The following is a 26,228-nucleotide window of genomic DNA, read 5'->3' on the forward strand; positions in this document are numbered from 1 at the left end:
GTTCTACATGCAATTCTCTCCTCCTCTCTTCTCTCTTAACGTATCCACTAAGAATCATCATTCCCCGGAGAAATGAATCGGTCGTGGAGCTCTACATTCCTGGCCACCACGATTGCCTGATAAAACACCTTTTGCATCTGGAGATGTATGAAAAATATTGTATACAAAACAAAAATCGGAATTAATTGTGCGCATTATGGAAAATCTAAGAAGAGCATCAAAAGTAGTATCCAAATAAAACGCGTTTTTATACAGATTCTTTGTTTTATTCAGCATCTTACACCAAAATAAAAATATTCAAAATTAAATTCTTTTCAAGTTTTGTTTAAAATTTTTGTATTTATTACCCATTTAACAAAGTTATTGGAAGTCAAACATAAAAAACAGTTTTTACCCCAATTTATTGGTTTTCACCCCAAATTATTCAAAAACAACTGCAGATTTGGAAATAGTTAAACAATCTAAACAAAAAAATATAACAATCCTATTTGTTTTAAATATGTGATAACAGTTTATTTTGTCATTTTTTTTCATAATGGATAGTATTACAAAATATGAATATGCTTATATGAAAAATACAAGTAACGACCAGATACGTATTGCATGCGGTAATACATGTAATTTAGCATGCGTTAGTCAGTAAACCACACGTAGGCTGACATATGTAGTGGTATATTCCACAGGAAACAATTAACGATTGATTGATAGAGTGCTACTCGATTGTATGTTCATATAACGGTTTATACAATAATTGGCAGATATTAATTCACACTCTAAAACAGATTACATTTTGTCACACTAACGTTTTGTTGTTTAATCCAGAAATTATTACGTTCAAAATTAGTTAGAATTGTAATAAAATTAAAATTTATAATATTTTTTAAACGAACTAAAAATAGTTTCACTTGAATGTATTTTTACTTTTAATATCAGTAATATATTGATATATGATACTAATGGCCTTTTAACATTCAGTAGTAAAACATTAAAATAAATCATATTCAAAATTTGATGTTCTGCCTGTAGGCAGATCCCTTAAAAACCCCTGTCTCCATTTACTTCTTTGCCAACTTTTTCCTTCTTTCCCTTGTAGTTTGCATGCTTCATCTCATTTATTAACTTAATTCTTCTTCTTCCTCGCTTTCTTTCTCCTTCTACTTGACCTTTTTGATACAGCTATCATGATTTCGTGCCCTCTAATCATACGTCCTAACTAGTTTCCTTTTCTTTTGTGAACTAAAAGATATTGATAATGACACGCGTTACGAAATTATTAAAGAAGGGCTAATAAAGTGTTAGAATAAACTTGATTAATTATAGAAACAATAAAGACATAGATCAGATGAAAAGACTAGAGAAATGTGCAAGAAAGATTAAATAAAATATAATTAGACAAGTGTGAGACTATTACTAACGTATATAATAATACTTGACCTAAGAGTACTTCAGGTTTTAGAAAATTATGGGTAATAAGGTTCAGATGTCCAATTTAATTTTACAAATCTCGTTTAAGATGAATGAAGTCATCTGAATTATAACTGTAGATTCAGGAAGGCATTAGAATATAGAGTTAAACAATTTTATTTTTCTATTTAATGGAAAATTAAGCAAAACTTAGGAAGTGAATTCTCAAATAAAATATTTAGCCAATGTAAAGAATAAAATTTAGAGTGAAGAAATTATTTAATGATAAAGGATAAAAAAAGTTACATCACCTATTTGACATTAAATCCAGAAATTAGTTGTAATAAATTTTGATTGGGGATGAATTTATTGCTAGAAAAGTTATTTAATAATAAAATAAATCCCAGTTAACAAAATATTGTAAAGTGAAAGAATAAATATGAGAAAATAAATATAAATATGCGAGAGGATTACATACCAAAAGTTGCAAAATTGTTAAAGTTGTAAAATTGAATAGTAAAGAAATTAAGATGGAAATTGTAAGCAAGGAATTTTCCTTCAGATAAAAGATCTATGCTTGCTTGAAAATTATATCAAAGTGTTTAAACGATATTCTTTATAATATTTCAATGCTAAGTAGCGATTCATGGAGGCGATACGTGGACAATAAGAGAAACAGAAAGGGAACAAGTACAAAATTAGCAATACTGGGATCAAAGAAAGATGTTTTAAATTTTGTGGGTAAAAAAAAAGAAATTAAGAATTTTTAAAATGATTGGAAGGGAGAAAGTATTTTAGTAAATTCTCTTAAAAAGGCCAAGAAAGACCAACTAAATTGTTGATCATGTATTAAAGCAATTAGTGTAAATTAATATGGTAATGAGGATTGTACGAGGGCTGTTCAGAAAGTACCTTACGTTTAGTATAAAAAAATTACATACAGGAATAAATGGAAATGGCTCGATGCCAAATCTGGGCTGAACGCAAGATGATTACAAATCAAAGAATGTGCCATAAACTGCAATTTACGTCGTTACGAAAGGAGTTTTGGAACACCTCAATCGCAAAACTCATACAAATTTAATGTCACAACTTCATAGAAAAAGCTACGTGAAATTTGCGGAAACTGAAATGAAAGATTTGTAATGGTTAAGTGACGATAGCACAAAAATTTTCATCAAATTTCGCTACCAGTTTGCCAGACAGAAAACTAGGCCGGCCACATAGTTTCTCATTGTGAATATTTGAGCAACCATTTCTAAACATGATTCATTACTGCCTCACTGCTCAGTCAATCATTAAATCTTTCACATAAATATCATATAGTTCCCGAAAAGTCTCAACAGGTTTGTAGTTTTTTGCAAAAATAATTTAATAATATCTAATTTCATAACTGACAGGTATTGTGAAATACTGCCAGTAAGTAATACCTCTATTTCAAATACTGAAACACCTCTAATGTAAGTCCATATCTATACCAGCACAAATTTTAAAGACTTGTAAAAAACAACAAGAGATCTTACAGTCTTTCACCTAGCGCAACTCGTTGCGAACAGAGTCAAGCTAGCAACGCGACCTCCTAGATGATGTCGTTATCACTACTCCGTCGTGAATAACAGAAAAACGTAAGTTACTTTCCGGACAGTCCTCGTATATAGAGAGCAAAAACTGTAAAGGAATACGAAAGACTGGAATATATAAAACCCAAAATTAAGGATGTAGGAATTATAATTATGGTGAAATTATAAGAGACATAAAATATAAAGAACAGCAAATCAAGTGACATGATATTATCAAAAAGAAATCAAGTTTATTTAAATAAAAATCATTGAAAGAATGATTTAAAAACTATCGTCAGATGTTTAACAAATCAAAGATTTCACAATTACAGATATAATAAATATAGACACAGAAAAAAAAAACATATACCTTCTTTCTGAATATGTTTTTTTTTCTGAATAAGACCATGAAGGGATTCAGAAAGGAAATAGAGAGTTCAGTAATAAGAAATAATCAAAACAACGAAAGAATAAAGTTATTTTGAAAATGGAGAGTTGGAAAGAAAAGAGACGTGATTATATAATGAAAATGAACACTGAAATTGAATGATTACATTCTATAAAATTGTAGAAAGAAAATTATTGTGTGTCTGAAATAGAAAAGAAATCGAGCAATAAATTTTACATTTTTTAAAGAAATTAATAGTTTGTACATAACACTTACAAAAAATATGAAATATCAAAAATTTCTTCAAAGAAAATTTAAATTAAATGAAAAATACCAATGGTTATTTTAAACAAAACAATTTGAAATTAAATTTCTTTTCTATACAATAAATTTCGGGTTTCGCAATTTATTATTAATTTCATAACAATTATTGCCGTTAATTATATTCAATTTTGTTTCTGTTTTAGTTTTCTATCCTGATTACTTTATTTTATTGTTTTTATTATTCTACAGAAATTAATTTATTTGAACACAAGTACGAATATGAAATGAATAGTTGTGTTAAAAGAGTGCTGACTGATGAATAGAAATTGTAATGAAGGGCGAGCTTTTTTTTAATGAATAGCACTTTTGAAATTAGAAGGTGTGTTCCGTCGTCGTTTTGAAAGAAAGTTAGATTCACTCACTCCATTTTTTTTTTATCCCCCATACCAATTTTGCCAGCCGTATCACTCCTCCTTCTTATTTCTGATTAGGTTCGCCAAAGAACTTTGGTTCAACGAATAAGAGCAGAAGGCGACGTTTGTTCACGGCCACCAAGGTTTGAATCTTAGTGTATAAGAAAAGTCTGGACTTTAATGTTCCCCTCTGTTCTCGTTCATTTTAGTTCATTTCAGCTTATTCTGTCTAACAGTTCAGTCATCTTCTAGAATAAATCCCTTTTCAGAAGAATGTATATTGTGATTAAAACTTTTTATAAAGAAACTTTTTTTTATGCTAACTTTACCTCCTTTAACATATTTTACTCATGTTTTTTTTTTTTTTATCAGCTTAATTAGCATCTTAATTTAACCAATAAAAGTAAGTCCTCTAAAACTTAGAGAACAATGAGAGATTTGATCAATATAACTTAATTTTCTTAATGTAATTAAACAATGAACTAAATTTACATAACACTGCAAAGAATTTATGAAAATCATTTTTTTTTCGAAATCAGATTAAATAATTTTTCAACTCTTTTCAACGTATAATATTCAAATAGATTTACAAAGGATTGTTTTTAAAACTTCTCTAATACGATTAATGTTCCTGAATGGTATTTCTTTTTATCGTCTTTCAGATCGTACGATCTGAACTGGTTCCGAACTAGTTGTGTTTTGGTTACAAGCAGAGCAGCTAATTGTTTTTTCACATAATTTTTAATTATTACTAATTATTATTATTTTTATTATTAATATCACGCCATTAATTACAAACAATTACAATTATTAATTAAATATTGCCATAACTCATAATTATTTATAAATTAAAACTCCTAAATTTTATATTTGTATCAGCTCAGAAATTAAAAATTCGTTGTTAAATCTTTCTTTCATAACATGAATTTTTAGCCCCCAGATTTTTTGTTATAATATTAGTGCTATCATTATAATAAAAAAAAAAAAAAAAAAAATTTTTAAATAGGAAAAATACCTGCCATTTTGGTATTAAGTAGTTCTTTGGGTTTTTTTTCTTTTCTAGCGATAAAAAAGTAGAGTATACATACTTAAAACTGTTTTGTAACATTTACATGTTTTTATTAATCGAGCGACAACAACGTTTCTCATAATTAGCCGTCTACAAAAAATTTTATTTAACATTGATTTAGTTGGAGTAACCTATCGACTCCAAATGGTAAAGATAAGGAAATAGTGAGAAAGGAAAATATTTTCAATGAAGAAATGAATGATTTCCTAAGGAATACCAACTTCATCTCCGGATCTGTGTAGCGTGCCAAAGTATCCAATTGATTTACATAAACTGTTTAGCCAGACCTACAATAAAGGCCAAAAAATTTTTTTTATTATTTGAAAAGTGAAATTCTATCATATTATCGGTAAAAAGAAACTTATTGATGTTTTATGACAACAACTGTCAAAAATGTTTCAAAATTCAAGAGCGTATTTTACATGAAAAAGACTGTTTATAATAATATTCTTGCAGTTCAATTTTTCTTATATTTTTAATAACTAATTCTTTAAATTTTACCTTGCTTTTAAAATTTATCGAAGCATTAATGTGTAAAAAAATATTTCGTCTACGATCCATTAGAATGGTTTATATTGACAAAGTATGGTAGCAATAAAGATTGTATGATACGTAGTAGTAAAATACGGCCTTAAAAATGCATTTGATGAACTATTACAACTAAAAATGATTTAAACGGTCATAGTCGTATGTTCACAAATTAGCTAATAAACTGTATTTAAAAAACAGTTAAAATAAATCAAAAGGTTGTTAATTTTTAATATTCTTTCAAAATAATTTTATTTTCTATTTATAGGAATTTTCTATAGAATTTTCAGTAAGATTTTTCCTGTAAGACTTTATTTTCTATAAGATTGTGTGCTTTTTTGAAGCTTTTAAAATTGTATGCTTCTTATAAAATTTAAAAATGTTGTATAAGCCGAGATAAGATGTAAATTATAAAGCAATGTTAGCTAAGGAGATGTAGGTGATAAATAAACGCTGGAAATTAGAAATAAGATATAAATAAAATTATAAGAATTTGATTGATTATTAATAAAACAAGGTAGTTGTAACTCAACATTTTGTACTGTAACAAAACTATTAAAGGGATTTTGATAATTTCTTAAAATACTCAAGTAAATTAACAGTATAACATTCTCCTTTAAAATTTTTAGGAACATGATGTTTTATATATAAAATATACAATAATATATATGTATTTATTTTTTCACTTATTTCACCATCAGTAACGGTAAACTATTATTTCATAAAGTTATGAAAAATAAGGTTTTAATTTTTCAAACATGGTACCACTGATATGTTAAATAAATAAATAAATAAGCAATTAATATAATCCACTTTACCAGCACATTGATACATTCCCTAGATCTTTTGGCCTACTTGAAAGCCATCATCAGGAGTTAAAATTAATCCATTAAAGTCAAAGCTTAAAAATCATAGGTAAAATTTAAAATCAATCGTGACTGTCCCGGTCGTACTAGAGTATACTAACTAGTATACTAGAAGGACCGGGACAGTCATGAATGTTGTCAAATTTTAACTATGATTTTTAAACTTTGACTTTATGCATTATTTTTAACTCCTGATGATGGCTTTAAAATAAGTCGAAAGATCTTAATTTATATTAATTGTTAATTTATTTAATAAGATTTTAGTTGTTATTAAAGTGCTTATAAAATCAAATAATAATAATAATATAATAAATAAATCTCTTTAAAAAAACTTTTAGGATCTATTAAGCCAATTTCCAGGAAGAATAATAAACGCTGAACTGCCAAAACTACCACGACCTGAAGTAGAACTGGTTTCAACGAAGCAATTTCTTGGAAACATTTATCATGCTGGATTGGAGGTACCTCGAATAAATATGAATTTCAAAGAAGTTATGTTACGTATACAAAAATATGTATGTACAGAATCTGTCAGGATTCGAGAATATTTTAAGGTAAGTTATAAAAATGGTAAACAAAAAAATAATTAACTGGTAATTCTTCTGTTATTTGGAAATAGAATTTGTTTTGTTCTTCAATTGGTAACGGATATACAATTTTTTTTTTTAATATAAAGATTTGTTTGAACTTACAAGCAAATTAAGTAAATTTTATCAAAGTTATAGCCAGAATTATAAGAATATAGCTTCTTCTCAGAAAGTACCGACAAGTTTTTTGTCTAGTCTTTTCATAGCTGTTTTAAATCCATCTTGTTTCTCCTCAGTTTGATCCTCAGTTATTTTTCAACTGATATAACTATTTCCAATTATGTAAAATAAAGTTCCACTTACGAACGATTTTAAAAGTATATATCCGAGAACTTTAGGAGCCGTTACTCCATCATCTGTAATTTCCCAAAAGATGTTAATTCAAATTCAAATGTATAATTTTATTTAAACTAAACTTGTTACGTTCGTAATAGTCGGTCATCAATAAATAAAATGAAATTGTGCATCAATTAGACCGTAATGTCATGTTCGTAAGATGTTTGCGACTATTATCTTTATATCGCAATAAAGATTATTATATCCATAATAATGGATATAATAACACTTTTAAAACTGTTGGTAAGTGAAACTTTATTTTATACAATTGTATTAATACCAACGGTGCCAATTGCTTACTAAATTAAATCTAATTCAAATTAATTTATAAATTACAACACGAAACAGCTTAATAAAACATAAGAAAAATGTAATTTTAGAGGTCGTTGGGTTCCATCAAAGTTTTATCATAGACAACCTGCTGAAGTCTAATTTTTCTTAAACGAATTTTTATCTACCTAAAAACGATTTTCCACATGCTCGGAAAATAAATTTTAAAGCAAACACTTTTAATTTTCCTTGATTCTTCCAGGTAGTTGCTGGAAGAGTTTATTTTGTTTGTTAAGTCGTTAAGTCATCGGACTGAAGATTGATGCAATATTAATTTATTCATTTCATAATTATGACAAAATATAAATCAAGGCTTTATTTATACGCTAAAATATTTTTACAATGCATGTGAAGCATAATTTTCTAGCTTTAGTGATATAAATAATATATCACTAATATATTTGATTTATATATATAATATATTTGATTTTGTTCATTTTAGTTAAAATTGCTGAATTACATTTATTAAATTTTTACATTTTCATTAAATTGTCACGTATATTGTAGAATGAACAATCTACACAATACCACCATTTTCTCATTTAGCACAGGAAGAGTTGTAATTTTCAATTCGAATAAAGATCCAGGCTAGATTAGTCAACGAGATTTACTTTGACACTCAGGGAATTTAGGCACTAAAGGGCAGAACTAAGGCAAGCAATCCTGACCGACAACTACAGTAAAGTGTACAATTAACTATTGTAATATCTGGCGAAAAAATAAGTCTTACTTTAAATAAAATCTATAATTAATCAACAACCAAAAAACTATCCAATATTAAGGTACACTATATAAAATTATATTAAAAAAATATATATATCATTAACATATCACTTCGTTTACTTTAAATTGAAACTTTTTTTGAACATGAAACCATGATTTATTTTTATATTCCTTAATTTATTTTAAAATTAACTTTTAAATTTGATATATTTAATTAAAATTTGAAACCATATTTTTGTAAACCAATATCAGTTTACAGTCTCTAATTTTACTTAAAGGTATTTCAGCACTAATTGGATTTAATCTTATTTCCACAGAAGTAATATTTGTATTATAATAAATTTTTAAATAACATTGCGATAAGTTAAATTTTAATATTAACGAAACATTTACACGTAAAATTATTGCAATTTAAAAATTATTTATTTTTATTGAAAAAGAAGAATTAAATATTTTTATTTATAAAGATTTATTTCATATCTTTATGGATTAATCTTTTATTGCTTTATATAATTTCCCTCTCCTTATTTACAAATGAATAACTTAATTTTAAACAGAATACAAATCGAAAAATGATATAAAATTACGATGTTTTATGGGAGTAACAAAATTTACATTCATTCTGTACATAACCACCTCGATCACTGGTTTATTTCATTAAAATTGTCTTTAAAAAACTAAAGTTATTTTAGTACAAATGATCGGTTTAGCCCACAACGATGTAATTCATTTTTATATTGATAAATGAAATTTGTTTTAAGTAAAAAAAATTACGCGAGTACGAATATACATAATGATAAATGCATTTTGTTTTGATTTATCTTTGATAATTTAACAATTATTTTTTTCCATATCCGCTGTTATAATCCTATTTTACTTTTTTTAACAGATTAGGTTGATTTTTGAGAATCTTGAGAGTTTAAGACTGATAGTAAAATTAATAAGTTATTTGTAAAATAACCGTATATTTAGGCTTGTGTTTGTGTATATTTTGCCTTAATATATTTTTGAAATAATATAACTCTGACCAGGATGAAAACCATTATTTCTCTAGATGTTGTAAACTTCATTTGAAGAGTATGAATTACATTAATTTTAATTTATGAAAATAATAAATAAATGAGATAAACAAAAATTTATTTTATCAATAAATTTTTATTTTTGTATTAACTGTCTAAATATATTTAAAAATCCTTCATTTTCAGTACACGAACTTGATCAGCCTTATCTCCAATCAGGGTATGATGGTAGTAATCCAAACTACAATCCTTTATTTCCTCTTTCAGAGACTGCCGTAATTAAGCTTAAATATTTACAACTTATGTCAATATTAATGAATGTCAAGTTTCATAAGGAAATTAACTTAAATTTAATAAGGAAGAATGGTCTAATATATTGTCCATTCAAAAAAAGAAAATATTTGCTATAACTTCAACAAATAAAAATTATACTAGTCAGGATGATAGGCAATCGGCGTACCAAGTAAAGCTATTTATCAGTTTACAGCTTGTCGATGAAATTCTGATTAACTGCTAACAAAGAAATAGAAATTAACAATTAGAAAAAATCTATGAATGCTAGCTATTGTAATTTTATTACACTTATAAAATATGAAATCTAGAGCAGATTTAAAGTAACAAATTTTCCAGTTTTGGTATTATATTTCATGGAATCATATATACATAAATTTTAACCAGAAAGATGAAAAGCGAAAAGTTTTTAATAAATAAAATATTCCCGAAATTCAGCCCTGAACGAATGATTTAGAATCCAGCATAATTGGCTTCTCGTTCACTATATATATCTTATATATTTTAAAGATAAAAAGAAAATATTTAAAACACTTCAGGTCTTTTTAACCACATCACGCTAGTTTTAAGTATCTACTGTACTTGTGCATGAACATTTTCTGTGGTCAATAGTTTGAAAATGTAACAAATAAATTATAATTATCAAACATGGCTCTATATGTTTCGCTTCATGTGTTAGTGATAACTGGGCAAATTTTTTATACAAATATCATTTATAGCAAAATTATTACGATTTTCTAAGAAGTTGAGTTACCAGATTAAGGGTGATAGAAGAATTGATTTTTATATAGAAATAAATCAGTTCTACTGCTTTTGGCTTCTATTAGAGGTAAATTCTCTATAGCTGGACATGTCAAGGAAAAAGTCTAAACTGGATTGATCAATGGTCGGTTTTCCATTGGTAACATGGTTTGATTTATATTTATTTCTGAGGTACCTACTAAAGCAAATTAGGGATATTGTAAATCTTTTTCCCTAACCCTCTTCTCCCCTGTTTCGTCGACAAAAAAATTGATAACATGAATCATCATTCATTTCAAGAAAAATGAGATATGGAAGGCTTTCTTTTTCCTGTTAGCCTCCGGGAATTACCGTTCAAGTATTACTTCAAAGGAAGAATGAGGATGGTATGTATCACATACCATCCATATGGTATACATACCATATGGTATTGTAAATAAGTGTAGTCTGTGTAGACTCACTTCCACCATTCCTGAGATGTGTGGTTAACTGAAACCCAACCACCAAAGAACACCGGTAAACACGAATCTAGTATTAAAATCCGTATAAAAATAACTGACTTTACTAGGACTAGAACGCTAGAACTCTCGACTTCCAAATCAGCTGAATTGGGAAGACGCGTTCACCAGTAGACCAACTGGGTAGGTTATCATTCATTACAACAAAATTATAGCTTTATTGAATCGTATGATTCTGAAGAATTTCCTTTTTCACGGATCAAAAGTTAATTTCAATATATTTTGTTTATACTGTTATACTGCCCATAAAAACAAATAGCTAACTACAGATGACTAATTCCAGGCTATTTGGTAGAAATTTAAATCTCCTCACTAAAAAATTCGATGAATTATTACGTAAAACATAAGATTTCAAATTTATGAAAATTAAAACTTTTTTTACTTGAAAAAAAGAATTATTACTGATAATTTAATATGCTTCATTATTAAAATGGGAATATTATAAAATGGACTCCTATGAACCATCTGGTCGTATTCAAATTCTTGTTTCCGGAAGATGCTGAAAGATGCAATAAACCAACTTTGGGTTATAAATAAAAATTGTGCTTTGAGTTAGTTACTTGCAGTGAAATGGATTCCACTTTTCTTTCGGTTTGCTTCTGAAAACCGTCATCGTAAATTACTTTTAAGATATTATGTAGCACGAGTAATTTTTTATTACCTTCCTTTACTATTTCTTAGCCATTATAAAAATAAATCTAATTTAATTTAAATTTAATCTCAAAATTTACCTAGTTATGAAACAAAGACACAAAAAAGATTTAAGAAATAAAAAAAAAAAAATGTCAAAATTTGGATAAATTATGTTTTTTTATTTGTTCAATTGGTTTTTACGGTGCATTTAAACAAAATATTCATATTCTTTTAAACGGCTCGTTGAATTTTGAGTTTTATTATTCGTTCTACACAAGTAGGGAAAATATTAAAAAATAAAAAAAAAATTTGTGGTGAGTGACATGTTGTAAAACAGAGTACATTATACAGAAAAGCTTGAAGCTATGTGAAACATCTGCTCGAGTAAAGATTTGTTATAGTATAAATTATACAACCATTCCTCCTCTTGCCTTGATCCTCCACCAATGTTATGCCAATCAAAACACATCCTGGCCCTTTAATCTATGGACTGCCTTTTGAATCAATATTCTCTTGTTCCAACAACGTCAGTAGAAACTTTGAATTTCAAAAGCATTTCTGATTAACACTCAGTCTACCGTGCATATTCGAATTCCAGTTTTATATATCGTAACGATTGTTTGTTGAAATATGTTTTTTTTTATTTGTTTTCTTTTTATTTCCATCTGTAAATTATAATTATTACTCGTATGTTTAAAGAGAGTAAGTCATGTGATAAATTCGTACATCTGAACAAAAAAAAAAAAGAATAAACAAAGCGAATATACTTTTTTATTTTATATATTCGGCGGCCGAGAGTTAACTCTATGTTTTGCAGTTGAATACACCTGGATAGTATGAGTCATGAACTAAAATAACTGTTGCGATATTATTGCTTTTATAAACGAATAAAAATGAAAAACAGACTGGCTCAAAAGTAACTTTAATTTTTTTATTAATTATTAATCATTGATTATTATATTATTTCAATAATAAGGCATACACGATTTATTTAATATAAAATTGTAAAGTAGATCATGTTAGATAGGACTGTGATGGATAAAACTTAAAAAATTGTGATGACACAAAAGAAAAATTAGAAATTTTAGTGTAATAATACCGTTACATTAAATTAAATTAAATACATAAATCAGGTATCTAGGGTATATTTTCTGTCGGTTTATTATTGATGTATTTAATTTTGTTTACCCGTAATTAACAAACACTGTAACAGAAAAGTTTACCTAAATAGCATAAAGCGTAGTAATGACATTGTACGGTTTGGCATTGGTAAATTGTTAAACTGTTTTTAGAGAGGTGGTTGTAAAGAACATATAATGATAAATAAAAAATATGTTTGCTGATCATATGCGCAGATCACCAGACCAGACGCTAATCATATGAACACGGCCCCTCCAACTTTACCACATTCTCCTCCTCATCTCTACGCCGTTTAGACATCCGATCAAGAAAACCAGTCCTTTGGGGTCGACCATATAAGCATCCTAGCAGCTCCCGGCTTGACCATCACAAACGGACCACCAGTTTCCATTTTCTCCGGTGGGGGCTGCAACTGACCCCTTATTGGGGTCGAGAGGCTTCTAGGCTTGAACGCATCTTCCTCGCCTAAAAACACCAATCCAATGCACCTTTTTGGTGCTTTCTGATTATCAGACCCTGTATCCCGATTAAAAAAATGGGTAAAAAACAATTTTAAACAAAGAATACAATAAATAAATAAATTACCGTTCAGGTGTTACTTCAGAGGATTAATGAGGATCATGAGTGTAGATGAAGTGTAGTCTTGTACTGTCTCTTATAAGGTTAATTAAAAACCCAACCACCAAAGAACACCGGTATCCACGATATAGAATTCAAATCCGTATAAAATACTGACTTTTAGGATTTGAACGCTGGAACTCTCGACTCCCAAATCAGCTGGTTTGGGACGACGCGTTCACCACTAGACCAAAGCGGTGGGGTAAGCTACAACAGTCTACCTTATCGAGAGGTAACAACAATTCAAATTACTTAAATCAATATCAAGAGTTAATCAATTCGAGGTATAATAATACTATCACAATTGATAACAACTGTTTATGCTATCTACTAGTGATAGGCTACACCCGACTTGAAAACAACTCAAGATACACTATTACTAATACGCACTAATTATTACGACCAGCACTCAACTATGAACTTATTGCCAAAGACAATAAGGTTGCTCAGATAAAAAAAAAAAAAGTTCTGTCTGTATCCAAAAATTACTAAAATTTATTAAATCATTTCTGAAAATTCACCACCGTCGATTCCCAATCCTTCAAATCAATATCAAAACCGTTGACCCGGGAAAAAACCATTATAAGACAGAGCTCAGGAATATCGAACTGAATATCAGGAATGGTCGAACTTAGACTATACTCATACATATCATCTTCATTCATCCTCTGAAGAAATACCTGAACGGTAATTGCTGGAGGCTAAACAGGAAAAAAAAGAAATATAAGACAGAGCGCACAACAGTACGTCTGATCACAACAAAAACTCCCACTCGACTATTTAATTCTACTTAATGACTAATATTGCAACTTATATCAAACGGTGCCTGAAGTGGGATATTTTTTTGTCATATATATATTTGTATTAACTAGCATCATTAAATATAATCCAGAAAATAGTTCCATCCGTGTAATTGCAAAGTGGTGTTGTACTATATTAATAACATCCAACAATTTGGAATATTTAAAAAAAAAATACATTAATTACCAGTATGTTATTCTGTTTAAAACAATTCTGCAATGATTTTGAATCTGCAATGTTCATTAAAATAAAAACGTTTTTCAATAAAAAATTAATCTCTATACTACGAACTTGATAATACAAGTATATAATTGTTTTCATCTATAAAAATAAATATGGCTGTTTGATTACATTAGATCTGTTATTTGCATAGAAAAAACCCATATGAAGTGATTTTTGAGTTAGTTTTTTATATCGATAACATAAAAATCTTAAACAACCTTCATTAAAACAATATAATATGTTTAACTTTTGCTTTTTAATAAACTTTTCATTCCAACTGAATTCATTGTCACCCTTCAAACTAAATATTAAGTATTGTAACATTAGTATCGGTATGTACTTAACATCAAGTATACTAATTGACTTACTAACAAATGTAAACATTTATTGCCTTCACTACTTTTAATAAATTTCATAAGACTATAATTTTCAACTACCATAGAAAAATAAAAGTTGCCGACAAACCCTTATATTAAAGTAATATTTATAATAAAAGTAATTTAACAAAATATACTACAATTATAATTAATTACGGATGTTAAATATGTAAAAGGTAATACCACAACTTTAAAAGCATATACGAGTTTTTTCATTGGATATACATTTTTAGTTAAGTTACGGTCGATGAAACAAATGTAGTTAGAAGGTTGAAATTAGGGTAGAAAGATGGAGAGAACTGTATGTTTTAAATAATGCAGATCCCTCTCAACGATAAAGCAGAGAGCTGTTAAAATACTATATGATGATGATGATAATCATGCGGGTAATGATTATGACTGTGATGATGACGAAGTTTATAACGGTGACCAGTAGTTACACACCCACTCACATCAGTTGTCTCGTCATGATTGATGATCATGTACTTATACGTCAAACAAGGGCAGAGGCATCATCGTTTTACGGCACGTGTGAGTTATTTATCATTTCACATCATTTTTTATATTTTTAATATGCTTCTGTTCACACCAAAATTGATTTTTTTACATTATATTGCTTGGCAATTGAATTGAGAAAATGTTTAATTTTATTTAAACGTAAGCTGTTTTATTTACTAATTCCTTAATTATTGTTTTCTTTTATATTTGTAAGAACATTTGAGATGTTCTCGTTAAATTTAAAATTTATTAAATTTAAATTTTATTAAATGAAAAAACTGTAATGTATAATGTTTTTTAGCATCCGTAAACCACGAAAAAAAAAATTAATTTTATACTCTTAAGTATGAAGTATATCTATACGTTCTGTTAATGTTAATTTAAACGTTAAATTGTTAAAAATTGTAAACTAATACCTTTAAAATAAATTAAACTTTTCCATTCTAAGGTCTTTCGAAGCTATTCGAAAAAAGGCATCAATAATATAAATAAACAGATACTTTATTCAGATTTGATTTGAGTGTTTCTTCCCTTTCCAGCAATGTCATTCATTCACTGTCAACATTCACTCATAGTTGACAGGTTTCGGGGTACCTTAATTCTCAAAACTATTTCTAGCACATTTGGGAATGAGGATACTCCGAAATGTCAGCTACTAATGAATGTTAGAATGGCAATGCTAGGAAAGGCAGAAAATATCACTAAAATCAACTATGATATTTCTAGCGAAGAAATAGAATATTGTGATAATTTTTTTCAGATCATAAAATAACTAAACATTACAACCGATAATATTTATATCAAATCTAAAACGGCAAGTTTTCTATATCACACATAACAAAAGAAACAGCTCCATTATTTTTCTGGAAGAATCAAAAGAAACTACGCTAGAGTTTTTTTATATTCTATGTTGAAATATAAATATAATAATTTTTATGAAATAAATGGGATACAAATTTTTGAGATATAACTAAATAAAATATTTCCATAAAAAAAAAAAAATAATGAAATTAATGACACTTTCTGCTATACATTCCATAAACAAATCTGCCAACAAATTTCTTGTGTACTTAATAATTATAATAAATAATAAAACAGTAATAATATTGTTTCCATTAAAACCAAAATAAATTTTCTACGGCTACATTATTACATACGTGTGTGGAACCTGTATCATAATGACGGTCATTATGAAACAAGTGTTAAGCTAATCTAAAGCATACTCTTTTCAACCACTGACTAATTAGAAGCGAATATTGTTTAATGTATCAGCTGTTTTTTTTTTTTACTTTGATTTTAATCCGATTTAGTAGTAAGCAAGCAGAGGGTAACTTGAATGTAGACCATTACGTAGTTAAAGTTTCTATATTACTGTTTATCCTTTTTTTAATTATATAGGATTCTGTGGAAGAAATTACTTTAATATCGATCGATATTAAAGAAAATAACCTACTGCCACAGAAATGTTTTGTTTAATGTATTTTTTGAAAATTTTTTAAAAATTAATCGGTAAACAATATATTTTATCATTGACTTAAATCAATAATCCCTGTATTTTCTCAGCCGTAGAAAAAATACGGTTAAACACTCTATAATGGTCATTAATGGACTCTTGCGAAGTTTGTACGACACTCGCTTAGGTTGGTGTCTTTGACTTATTTCTCACACGTGCATTAATGGCTATTTATATTTTGTTTTAATTAACTGATTGGAAAATTTATTAATTATAGTTAGGGTTATTAATTATAGTTAGGGAATTTATTAAAGTATAGAAATTCAATAATAAAACCGTTTTATAAGGCCGTTAATTGCGTAAAGTGAAAAAAAAGAACTGATGTGAGTGATGCTACTGTTACTTTTTATAAATTTTTTATGGAAAACTTCCTAAGAAACATTCATAAATAAAAACGAATGGCTAGGTAAAATATGTTAATTTATTAAAGAGTGATATTTTCAATAATATTGATCAGCCTCAAAAAAAAAGAAAGATGTAACTAATTTTAATGTTACAAAGTTCGGACTTTTAATCAGAATTTAGTTTTTAACTAAAAATACCACAGCATAATAAATAATAAAAACAATGATACTAAGCTAAGCGACTGATTAAAACGTTTTTTAACAAAGGATTCGATTTGATCATGTTGCTAACGAAATCCATTAAATCATCCCACGAAAATTTATAATCTAATGAATTGCCTAAACTTTTAACTAAGTACTACTGTTACCATAATTCGGGTTTACAATTACGCGATTGCAATAGTAAGTTTACCTGAAAAAAAAAACAAAAAACAAAGAGAACTAGTTTTGAATTCATCCTTTGGAAGAATAAGTCTCATTAATCTGTAACGTCAATTATTTTTTTTATTAATTCTAATTAAAGAATTACAATCAAAAAGACAAAAAAAAAACTAACTTTTAAATAAAAATATTTTTGTTTGAACTTATTTCTGCGTTCCTAGAAATATTGTTGCTATATTTAATTTATATGTGTTTTCTTAAAACAAATTTAGTAAAACCTGTAAAGATGATTTTTTTCAATTTCTTGAAACTTAGCCTAGATATTTTTCACATTATCAATAAAAATTTTTATAGTTTAATTAATAAATTAAAAACAATATGCTTGCTAATGGGTAAATCATGGTTGAATAGTAGATTTAAAAAAGTGTTTTTTCATTCATCATGTTATAAGAAATTAACTCCCTTAATCTATTACCAGTTAATCAAACATGACAATTTTTTTTGTAATTTTTAATCAGTTTTAATCTTAAAGCAAAGAATGTGTTGGTATTTAGGTCCAATAATGCGTTTAATCTTACTTTTTCCATTTTCTGTTGGGGATGAATAAATAGCTTAAACGTACCTATAGGAAACAAATACTTAGGGTAATAAGTAATATACATTGAAATTACACTTTTCTTGTCATTTTCGGTTAATTACACAACATGTAGCCAATTTCATCCCTATCAATAAAAACATTATATATCCAATGTCGATTGATAAAACTGCTTACATTAATAGATTTAGTTTCACAATATTTTGTGCTGCATAAATGTCTACAAGTTTTAATATATATAAATGATAAAATAATTTTCAGGATTTCGATAAACTAAACAGCGGTCGCGTTACAGAATCTGTTTTTAGACGTTGTCTGGATGCCGTCGGTATTAGTGAATACGGACCAAAAAGAATATATTTATCACCTGTAGAAATTGATTTGGTTGTGGACTATTACAGAGAACGTAGTGATCCTACTAGAATATTATGGAAAGCTTTTGTAAGCAATTTTGAGCAAGGTATGTTTTTGGTATTTTAAATATTTAACAGAGAATAATAATAATAGGACTGAAACCTATAACAAATGAGATAATTTATCAATTAAAATACATAAATATTACTTACCTTTATTGATAAAAATAAAAGTATTAATTTTTTATTAACATGTTGAATTCGATAACGAAGTAATAGTTCAATTTCGATCATAGTATAATTCCAACCTTTAATTTAATTTTTTTAAATTTAAATGCTTGTACATTACCAAGTAAAGCATCCTACGAAAACCTACTTATCTCTTTCCCACTCCAAGCCTATTCAAATGCATAGGATATTCAGCCGGATAAGTGTGATACTTTCATCAGAAGGAATGGCTGTTTAATGAAAATGACTGTACTGGGAGAAGACCACCATTCAAAGCAGTGTCACTTACACATAGTATATTTGACAACTGTGAAAACTATAAGAAAGAGAAGGAAACCAAGGAAATATACCTTTAACTTATTCTGTGTGAAAGACTTCACAAACAAAAAGATGTCTTCACAATGAGTGTCAGAAAGAGTCTTCACACTGCCTAAAATGTTGGTGAAAATCCCCATGTTCGTCATCTTTTTTCGTTAATAAAAGATAATTAACTTTTTAGGTTTTAATATGAAATAAGATATATTCTATAAACACTTTTACCCTTTGATTATCTATCATATTTATTTCTCAGCAAATACATTGCAACTCAATTTGACTTTTAAGAATATAAATTAGCAAAAAATAATAATTTTAAGATAAATATTTTAGTAATTTAGAAAATTAATATTGATTTATCGCTTTAATGTATAAGTTCATAAATTTTTAAATTCCAATATTAAAAAAAAATTACATTACAAATTACAAGTTAATATATGCACTTCAAACATTTCCTCAAAATCGTTTGTTACTGTCCATATCTACAGGGTAAATTAAATTAACTTTTATCAGTGTATAAAGTTTAAAAAATCTCCTGTACAATATTAATGTATAAATATTATTTACAAAAAAATGAAATATATTTTCATTGAACTGACAATATTTATTTGCATGTAGATATTTTATTTTATTTTTATTTGCATGTAGATTACGTCTAACTGCATAAAAATTGCAATAATGATGGACCGGATTTTAAATTTTCTATTTTTTGTCAAATTTTTTTTATATTTTTATTTCTACCTTTTGGGAAAGGCTCTAACATCCGTAAATGATAAGAAAGAAAATAAGCAGAGAAAATACTTAGATTTATTTTTCAATGAATATTCTCAAAACATTTTAAATAATTAGTTAAATCTTTTTTTTTTTAATTTTTATTTGATTTCATAAGAAAATAAGTAAAAAAGGACTTAATCTAATTAAATTTTTAGTTAATTAAAACGACTCAATTTTATTATCATCCCCATTTTTCGTCATTTAATTCAGATGAAAAGGGGTAATCATTCCGGTTATGTTTCTTATTTTTCAGTTCTATATGTCTCAATACACTCATAAATCATTCATTATTCAAATAGAATTCATATTTGAGTAAAAAGGACATAAAACATTTTTAAAAATTATTCAAAAAAATAATAAAAATGAATTAAATGATTTTTTTGGAGAATACATTGAAATAATGCTTTATTTATTATGTAACATGTTTAACTATAATTGTAAACAAATTTTTTTTTTTGTATTAGAATTAATGGAATTTTTTCTTTGTCGAATGTATACCAAAAATAGGTTTTCAACTCCAAGCAATGCTTTCTTAATTAAGATTAAATTATCTGGATATTGAATAGGGATTTGAAACAAATAATAAATCAAGCAAATATTTCTCAATATTTTTATCAAAGTTACAAAACACTATCCCAAAATACATGTTTTTAGATTGTTGACTTAAAAAATATTACAGTGTTGCAAAAAAATGGGAGGTATTTCTGTAATAGTATATAATAATATATTTACATTAAGAAAAATTCTCATAAAAAATGAGTTAATTAGAACATCACAAATAATAACAATTTTTAAGGGAAATGTTCTAATATAAGGGTGATTCAAAGAAACGGGAAATTTTGAAAGTTCTGTTGGTAGCCGTGGGCGATTGGTACCACTTGATAAGTGACGCCAGCCTCGCTAACCTAACCTGCCATTTAGTTGTCATGGATCCTTGGAGTGGTGCGCAACGTGCATTTGCTATCAAAGCGTTTTACAAAAACAATGACAGTGTGGAGGGAGCGCATAGAGAATTTCGCCGTCATTTTAATCTGGGACGGCACGACCGTGTTCCATTAGCACGTGCAATTAAAACATGGATATCCAATTTTGAGGAAACTGGTTTGGCAATGAAAAAGAAACCTACAGGCCATGAGCGAACCATCCGTACACTACAGAATATTCAAGCTTTACAAGATGCTGTCACACGAAGTCCACATCGGTCAATCCGCCGTGAAATCGAACGATGCAGTTGTGCGAGCACAATTCTGTAATGTAATGCTTCACGAACACATGAGCACAGTTCACGAACTATGGATGTCAGACGAAGCGCATTTCCACCTCAGTGGATTTCTTAACAAGCAAAATTTCAGATACTGGGCACAAGAAAATCCTACGCAGCTACACTAGCATCCGTTGCACAGCCAGAAAGTGACCGTGTGGTGTGCTATGTCATCTTACGGTGTTATAGGCCCTTATTTTTTTTTTGAGGATGACAACGGTCTTGCGATTACAGTGACGTCGGCTCGTTATGTAGCCAAGCTTGAAACCTTTGTTGTGGAACAACAAAAGAGATTTCCACCGATTCTTAACACAGCCTAGTTTCAACAAGACGGAACAACGCCACATACTGCACGAATATCGATGACAGCTGTACGCCGATTGTTTGGACAACGTGTTATTTCACGAAATGGTGACATTAGATGGCCTCCCAGATCGCCTGATCTCTCAGCTTGCGATTACTTTTTGTGGGGTCACCTTAAAAGCACAGTGTTCCACAGTAGACCTGCTACAACGGAAGAACTGAAGGCAAAGATCCGAGAAGCAATTGCGGAAATTCCAGATGAGATGTTACGTCAAACCATGAACAATTTAACGAAGAGACTTCGTGAGTGTTTACGTAGAAGAGGAGGTCACCTGGAAGATGTCATCTTTAAAAAATAAACTAAAATGTATGTATCCTAAAATGGCAACATTTGTACAATTACATGAAATAAAATTCATTTTCTAAAAAAAAATTTTCATTAACGTTATTTAATTTTTTTTAATTTCCCGTTTCTTTGAATCACCCTATATTTAATATGATTAGATGACATAAGAATTAAATTAATTTTTTTTTTAATTTTAAACAGGTTACACCTTTAGAATTTTTAAAATTAATATTTGATTTTACTTGAATTTGTATCTTTTCTTTCAGAAACAATAAATCGTGATTTAGAAAAAAATCCTGAAGCTGAAATTATGTACCCATGTAAAGAGCTTAAGACAATACCAAGAACCGGCAATATGTGGAATAAATTAACTCAAGATGAGCGAGATAAATGTGAAGATATACTTTCACTAATTAAAATTAGAGTTCTTGCAAGAAGAATACAGTTACGTTCAGTATTCGGTGATATGGATCAGTAAGTTTAATAATTACTATTAATATGATAATTTAAGTATCTGAATTTTCAAAAGTGTAATAGTAAAATGTTTATTTTAGCAGAGATAAAATATTGTAAGCAATAACACCACGATCCAAAAAAAAAGCGTGCGAGTTTATCTCACTCGAGAGAAATATATTTTGGGACCCAGTTTTTTATTTTTGGTAACTTTCATCATAGATTATAGCGCAGGAATTTTAATGTTGTCTAATTTTTTAACATTTCAAAGAGATGAGGGCAGAAGTTTTCCTTAGCTATAATTCGAGAAGGAGTTTTCGAACCGGAATTTGTGAGAAATATTTTTCTCTATTTTCAGCAGTACAACATACCATAATATTACTTTCATTTCTTAGTGAGACGCTGAGTATTAATATATGATCTTCAAAATACCAGTATATGTTACGTCATCAATAATTTTATTAACTGAATAATAATTATGGCACTGGAGAGTCTTAAAATAAAAAAATAAAATTGCATCATTCTGTTTTTTGTCAGAAGCTATTGTAATAATATCGTCAGATAACAGCTAATTTATCAGTTATGTTCAGCACCAATGTACTGAATTGTCAATGAACACAGAATGAGTAACTAAGAAAACGTATTTTTATAATATTAAAAGGGGCACAACAAAAGATATTTAAATTTTTGATAATTGGGATTCTCTAAACCGGAATTGTAACTGCTTACTTCCCGAACACTTGTTTTCTTAGTTGATTTACACCCTCAGTCAATCAAAGCAATTAGATTAAAGTTCAATACATGAAAATTATATATTCATTTAATGAATTTTATATTCAATCTATATTTAAAATGATTCCCTAAAGTATTTTCAGTGATAAAATCTAAAATATTCAACTTTTCACATTTTTTACTTCCTTATACGAAATAAAGGAAATATTGTGATCGCAAAAAATGTCGATTTCCAGATTTCAACAGAATTATCCATTATGACCATCCCTTAAATCAATATTCATTTGAATTTGAATAAATGTTCAAAATTTCCACCATTAACATCGATGCACTTTCCAACACGTTTCCTTACATTTTCTGTCACCAACCTAATGATAACTTCGCGTTCCTTGATGAGGGCAGCAGCATTGAGAATGAGGTAGTCCATCACGTATGTCTACTTTTCGTTTGTATAATTCGCATTTATTCCATCCCCTTAACAATAATTTATGAGAGTGAGTTTCGCAGATGTACGTGGCCAATTTACCGGCTCTCTAAGTCCAACCCATTTACCAGCAAATTTTTTATCTAAGAATATATTAAGAGAAACTTAATACCATATAATTACGCTAAGAAGAAATACTTTTAGCTGTTGTAAAATGTCGATTTTATATATATATATATATATATATATATATATATATATTTTTAAGAGGAAATCTATTTTGAAATCGAATTTCAATAGTAGTCCTTGTTTTTTTTAATATAAATATTAAAATAAATCTTCAATTTACTGTAATGAAACCTTACAATTGCTTTTTTTATCAATTTTGGTAAATATATGTCTAATTTTTAATACTACATTTCTGTTCTATGATTTTATTTTTATTGTCTTACAAAGGAACAATAATGGACATGTAACAAGACGTCAATTTAGAACTGTTTTATTAGCAAATGGTATTCTTCTAACCAATGATCAACAAATTTCAGTAGAGCAACGCTTCTACGATGAGATGGGTGTTAATTACCGCCAATTTGTAGATGAAATAGAACTACAACCAGACGAAGATAATATGGTAATAAATAATAAATCAACGTGTTATTATAAAACTATTTATAAAAAAGTGTTTCTAGTTTTAATTAAAAAAATTAATATTGTAAAAAATAAACTTATATTTTTATATTAATTTTAAGAGGTTTTACGAATGGCCTATATGCATTACACTCTTTTAATACAACATAAAATGAACTTTCAAAACTGAGAGGAAATGAAATGGCTCTGGTGCAATGGACATTCTTCCATTAACTTTGTGCTGTAGTTGACTGTTTGTCGAGTAAGCACAACCTGGTTGACGGATATTGCTACTGAACTCTCACTTTCCGTAAATTGTACTCATTTCTTTACTGAATAAATGCAGTAAAGTCAAAATCAGCGATAACTTTTTTTTTTATTCTGATTCCAAATGAAATAGCTTTTTTAATATTACCAAATGAAATAGAACTGAAAGGTATTTAATATTACATGTGGATCCGTGAAAAAATTTCGCAAATTGCCTCAGTTTATTTTTTATGTACCTCAATTTTGATGCGACAAATATGTTAAAAATGTTATAAAAATATTTAAAAAAATCACGTTAATTTCAATAATAATTGAAATTATTATTGAAATTTAATGTATTTAATGTAATTTTATATTAAAAAGTATACAGAAAATAAGAAAAAATTAACAATACAGTTGCTACAATACTGATTTTTTAAAACTGATTCAGCTGATTCTGATTGTGTGCCTGATTATGCGTCGGTGGCAAATGGATACACCAATGAGCCAGAGAAAAGAATTTGAATCTCATCTTTTTTAGACTCTCAACACTACTTATGAAACGAATAAATTCCGTATTGAAGAAATAACGGGTAGTTGTAATACCTTTCTAAATATAATACGCTAAGGAAAGACGACATTTGTGCACCATTTATAAAACGCCATCGACACAAACCCCCAAAAATATAGTATAGCTGGACAGAGAGTTACCCTCTGGGTGTGCATCAAATAAATTTAAGATGAAAAAGAAAGTGACAAAGTGTCACTTTCTGTCTCAGAGGGTAACTCTCTGTCCAGCTATACTATATTTTTGGGGGTTTGTGTCGATGGCGTTTTATAAATGGTGCACAAATGTCGTCTTTCCTTAGCGTATTATATTTAGAAAGGTATTACAACTACCCGTTATTTCTTCAATACGGAATTTATTCGTTTCATATATAGAGAATCACGTCACAAATTAAACCTAGTATAAAGTAAGATTAAAATAAAATTAATGAAAAAACCTCATTAACATTTAACAACTGATTAAATAATATAAAATATGTATAAAACTTATGTAAAATGTATAAAAGCTGTAAAATGAAATCTAAATATAAAAAATATTTAGAAATATAATACTTTTAAATAATCGCATTCACTGATATATTCAGTATGCCATGAAATTTTGCAATTTTGCAATTTTGCATTTTTGATACACTTACTGTCATAAGTATATCTAATTGTTTACTATTGCTAAATTACTGGATAAAACATTCAACGATTAAATATTATATTACGTGAGTGAATGCATGAAACTGAATAAAAAAAATTTACGGAAAGTTTACCTTTGCTTTATTCATCACACGATTTATGCAATTTGAGACTACTCTCTTATATCTAAAAAAAATAAGAACAGTTATCGAAAAGTGGTTCTCATCAAACATTGCTTGAAATATCACTTATTGAAAATTGCTAATTTACAAACTAAAGCAGGGTTCATGACAGTGGATCCAAAGATGAACGGCATAAAATTTTTAATTTCTTTCTGTTTTTATTCTTTAGTAACTTTAATAGTATTTTAGTCCTGTAATATAATAATCTAGCCATATTTTTTTTTAAATTACTTACTTTACCGAATTACAAAAATTTTCAAATCTCATTGCAAATATTATCATGCTGTCTGCTAAAAGGTTTATATTCAGTTTAATAATTGAACATGTACAATTCTAGGAAAGGATATGTTTTTTTAAGGTAAAACCTTCGTTGGTATGTTGTTTCTAAGTTTTATATATGAAAACAGCAATTTTTATTTCTTCATATCTAAGCTTGTTTACGCAATATTCTTGGTATTTTTTTTCTGTTCACGTTATCGGTAAAAATTTATAGATTTTTCCTCAAACAAGATTATTTTAGATGACCATTATTTTTATTATTTTTCCTTTCTTCTTTGACCTTTGTTTTCCTATTATGCTCTATCGGAATATAGATTAGACTTCGTTAGATCTATACCAAGTATGCTTAGATGTGT

The 26,228-nt window shown here is 27.9% G+C and overlaps 2 protein-coding genes across 2 annotated transcripts in view; one reads left to right on the forward strand and one right to left on the reverse strand.

The window, feature by feature from the left end:
• Positions 1-26,228, reverse strand: part of Yip1d1 (Yip1 domain-containing 1) — a 586,067-nt gene that overhangs the window by 474,317 nt on the left and 85,522 nt on the right. The window lies entirely within an intron of this gene.
• Positions 1-26,228, forward strand: part of LOC142326511 (uncharacterized) — an 82,378-nt gene that overhangs the window by 15,137 nt on the left and 41,013 nt on the right. The window contains exons 5-6 of the mRNA XM_075369088.1: positions 18,420-18,618; positions 22,005-22,212. Coding sequence (XP_075225203.1) covers positions 18,420-18,618; positions 22,005-22,212 — 407 coding nt within the window. The remainder of the gene's footprint in view (positions 1-18,419; positions 18,619-22,004; positions 22,213-26,228) is intronic.

This window comes from Lycorma delicatula, chromosome 6 (assembly GCF_047948215.1).
Source record: "Lycorma delicatula isolate Av1 chromosome 6, ASM4794821v1, whole genome shotgun sequence".
NCBI classification, from domain to species: Eukaryota; Metazoa; Arthropoda; class Insecta; order Hemiptera; family Fulgoridae; genus Lycorma; species Lycorma delicatula.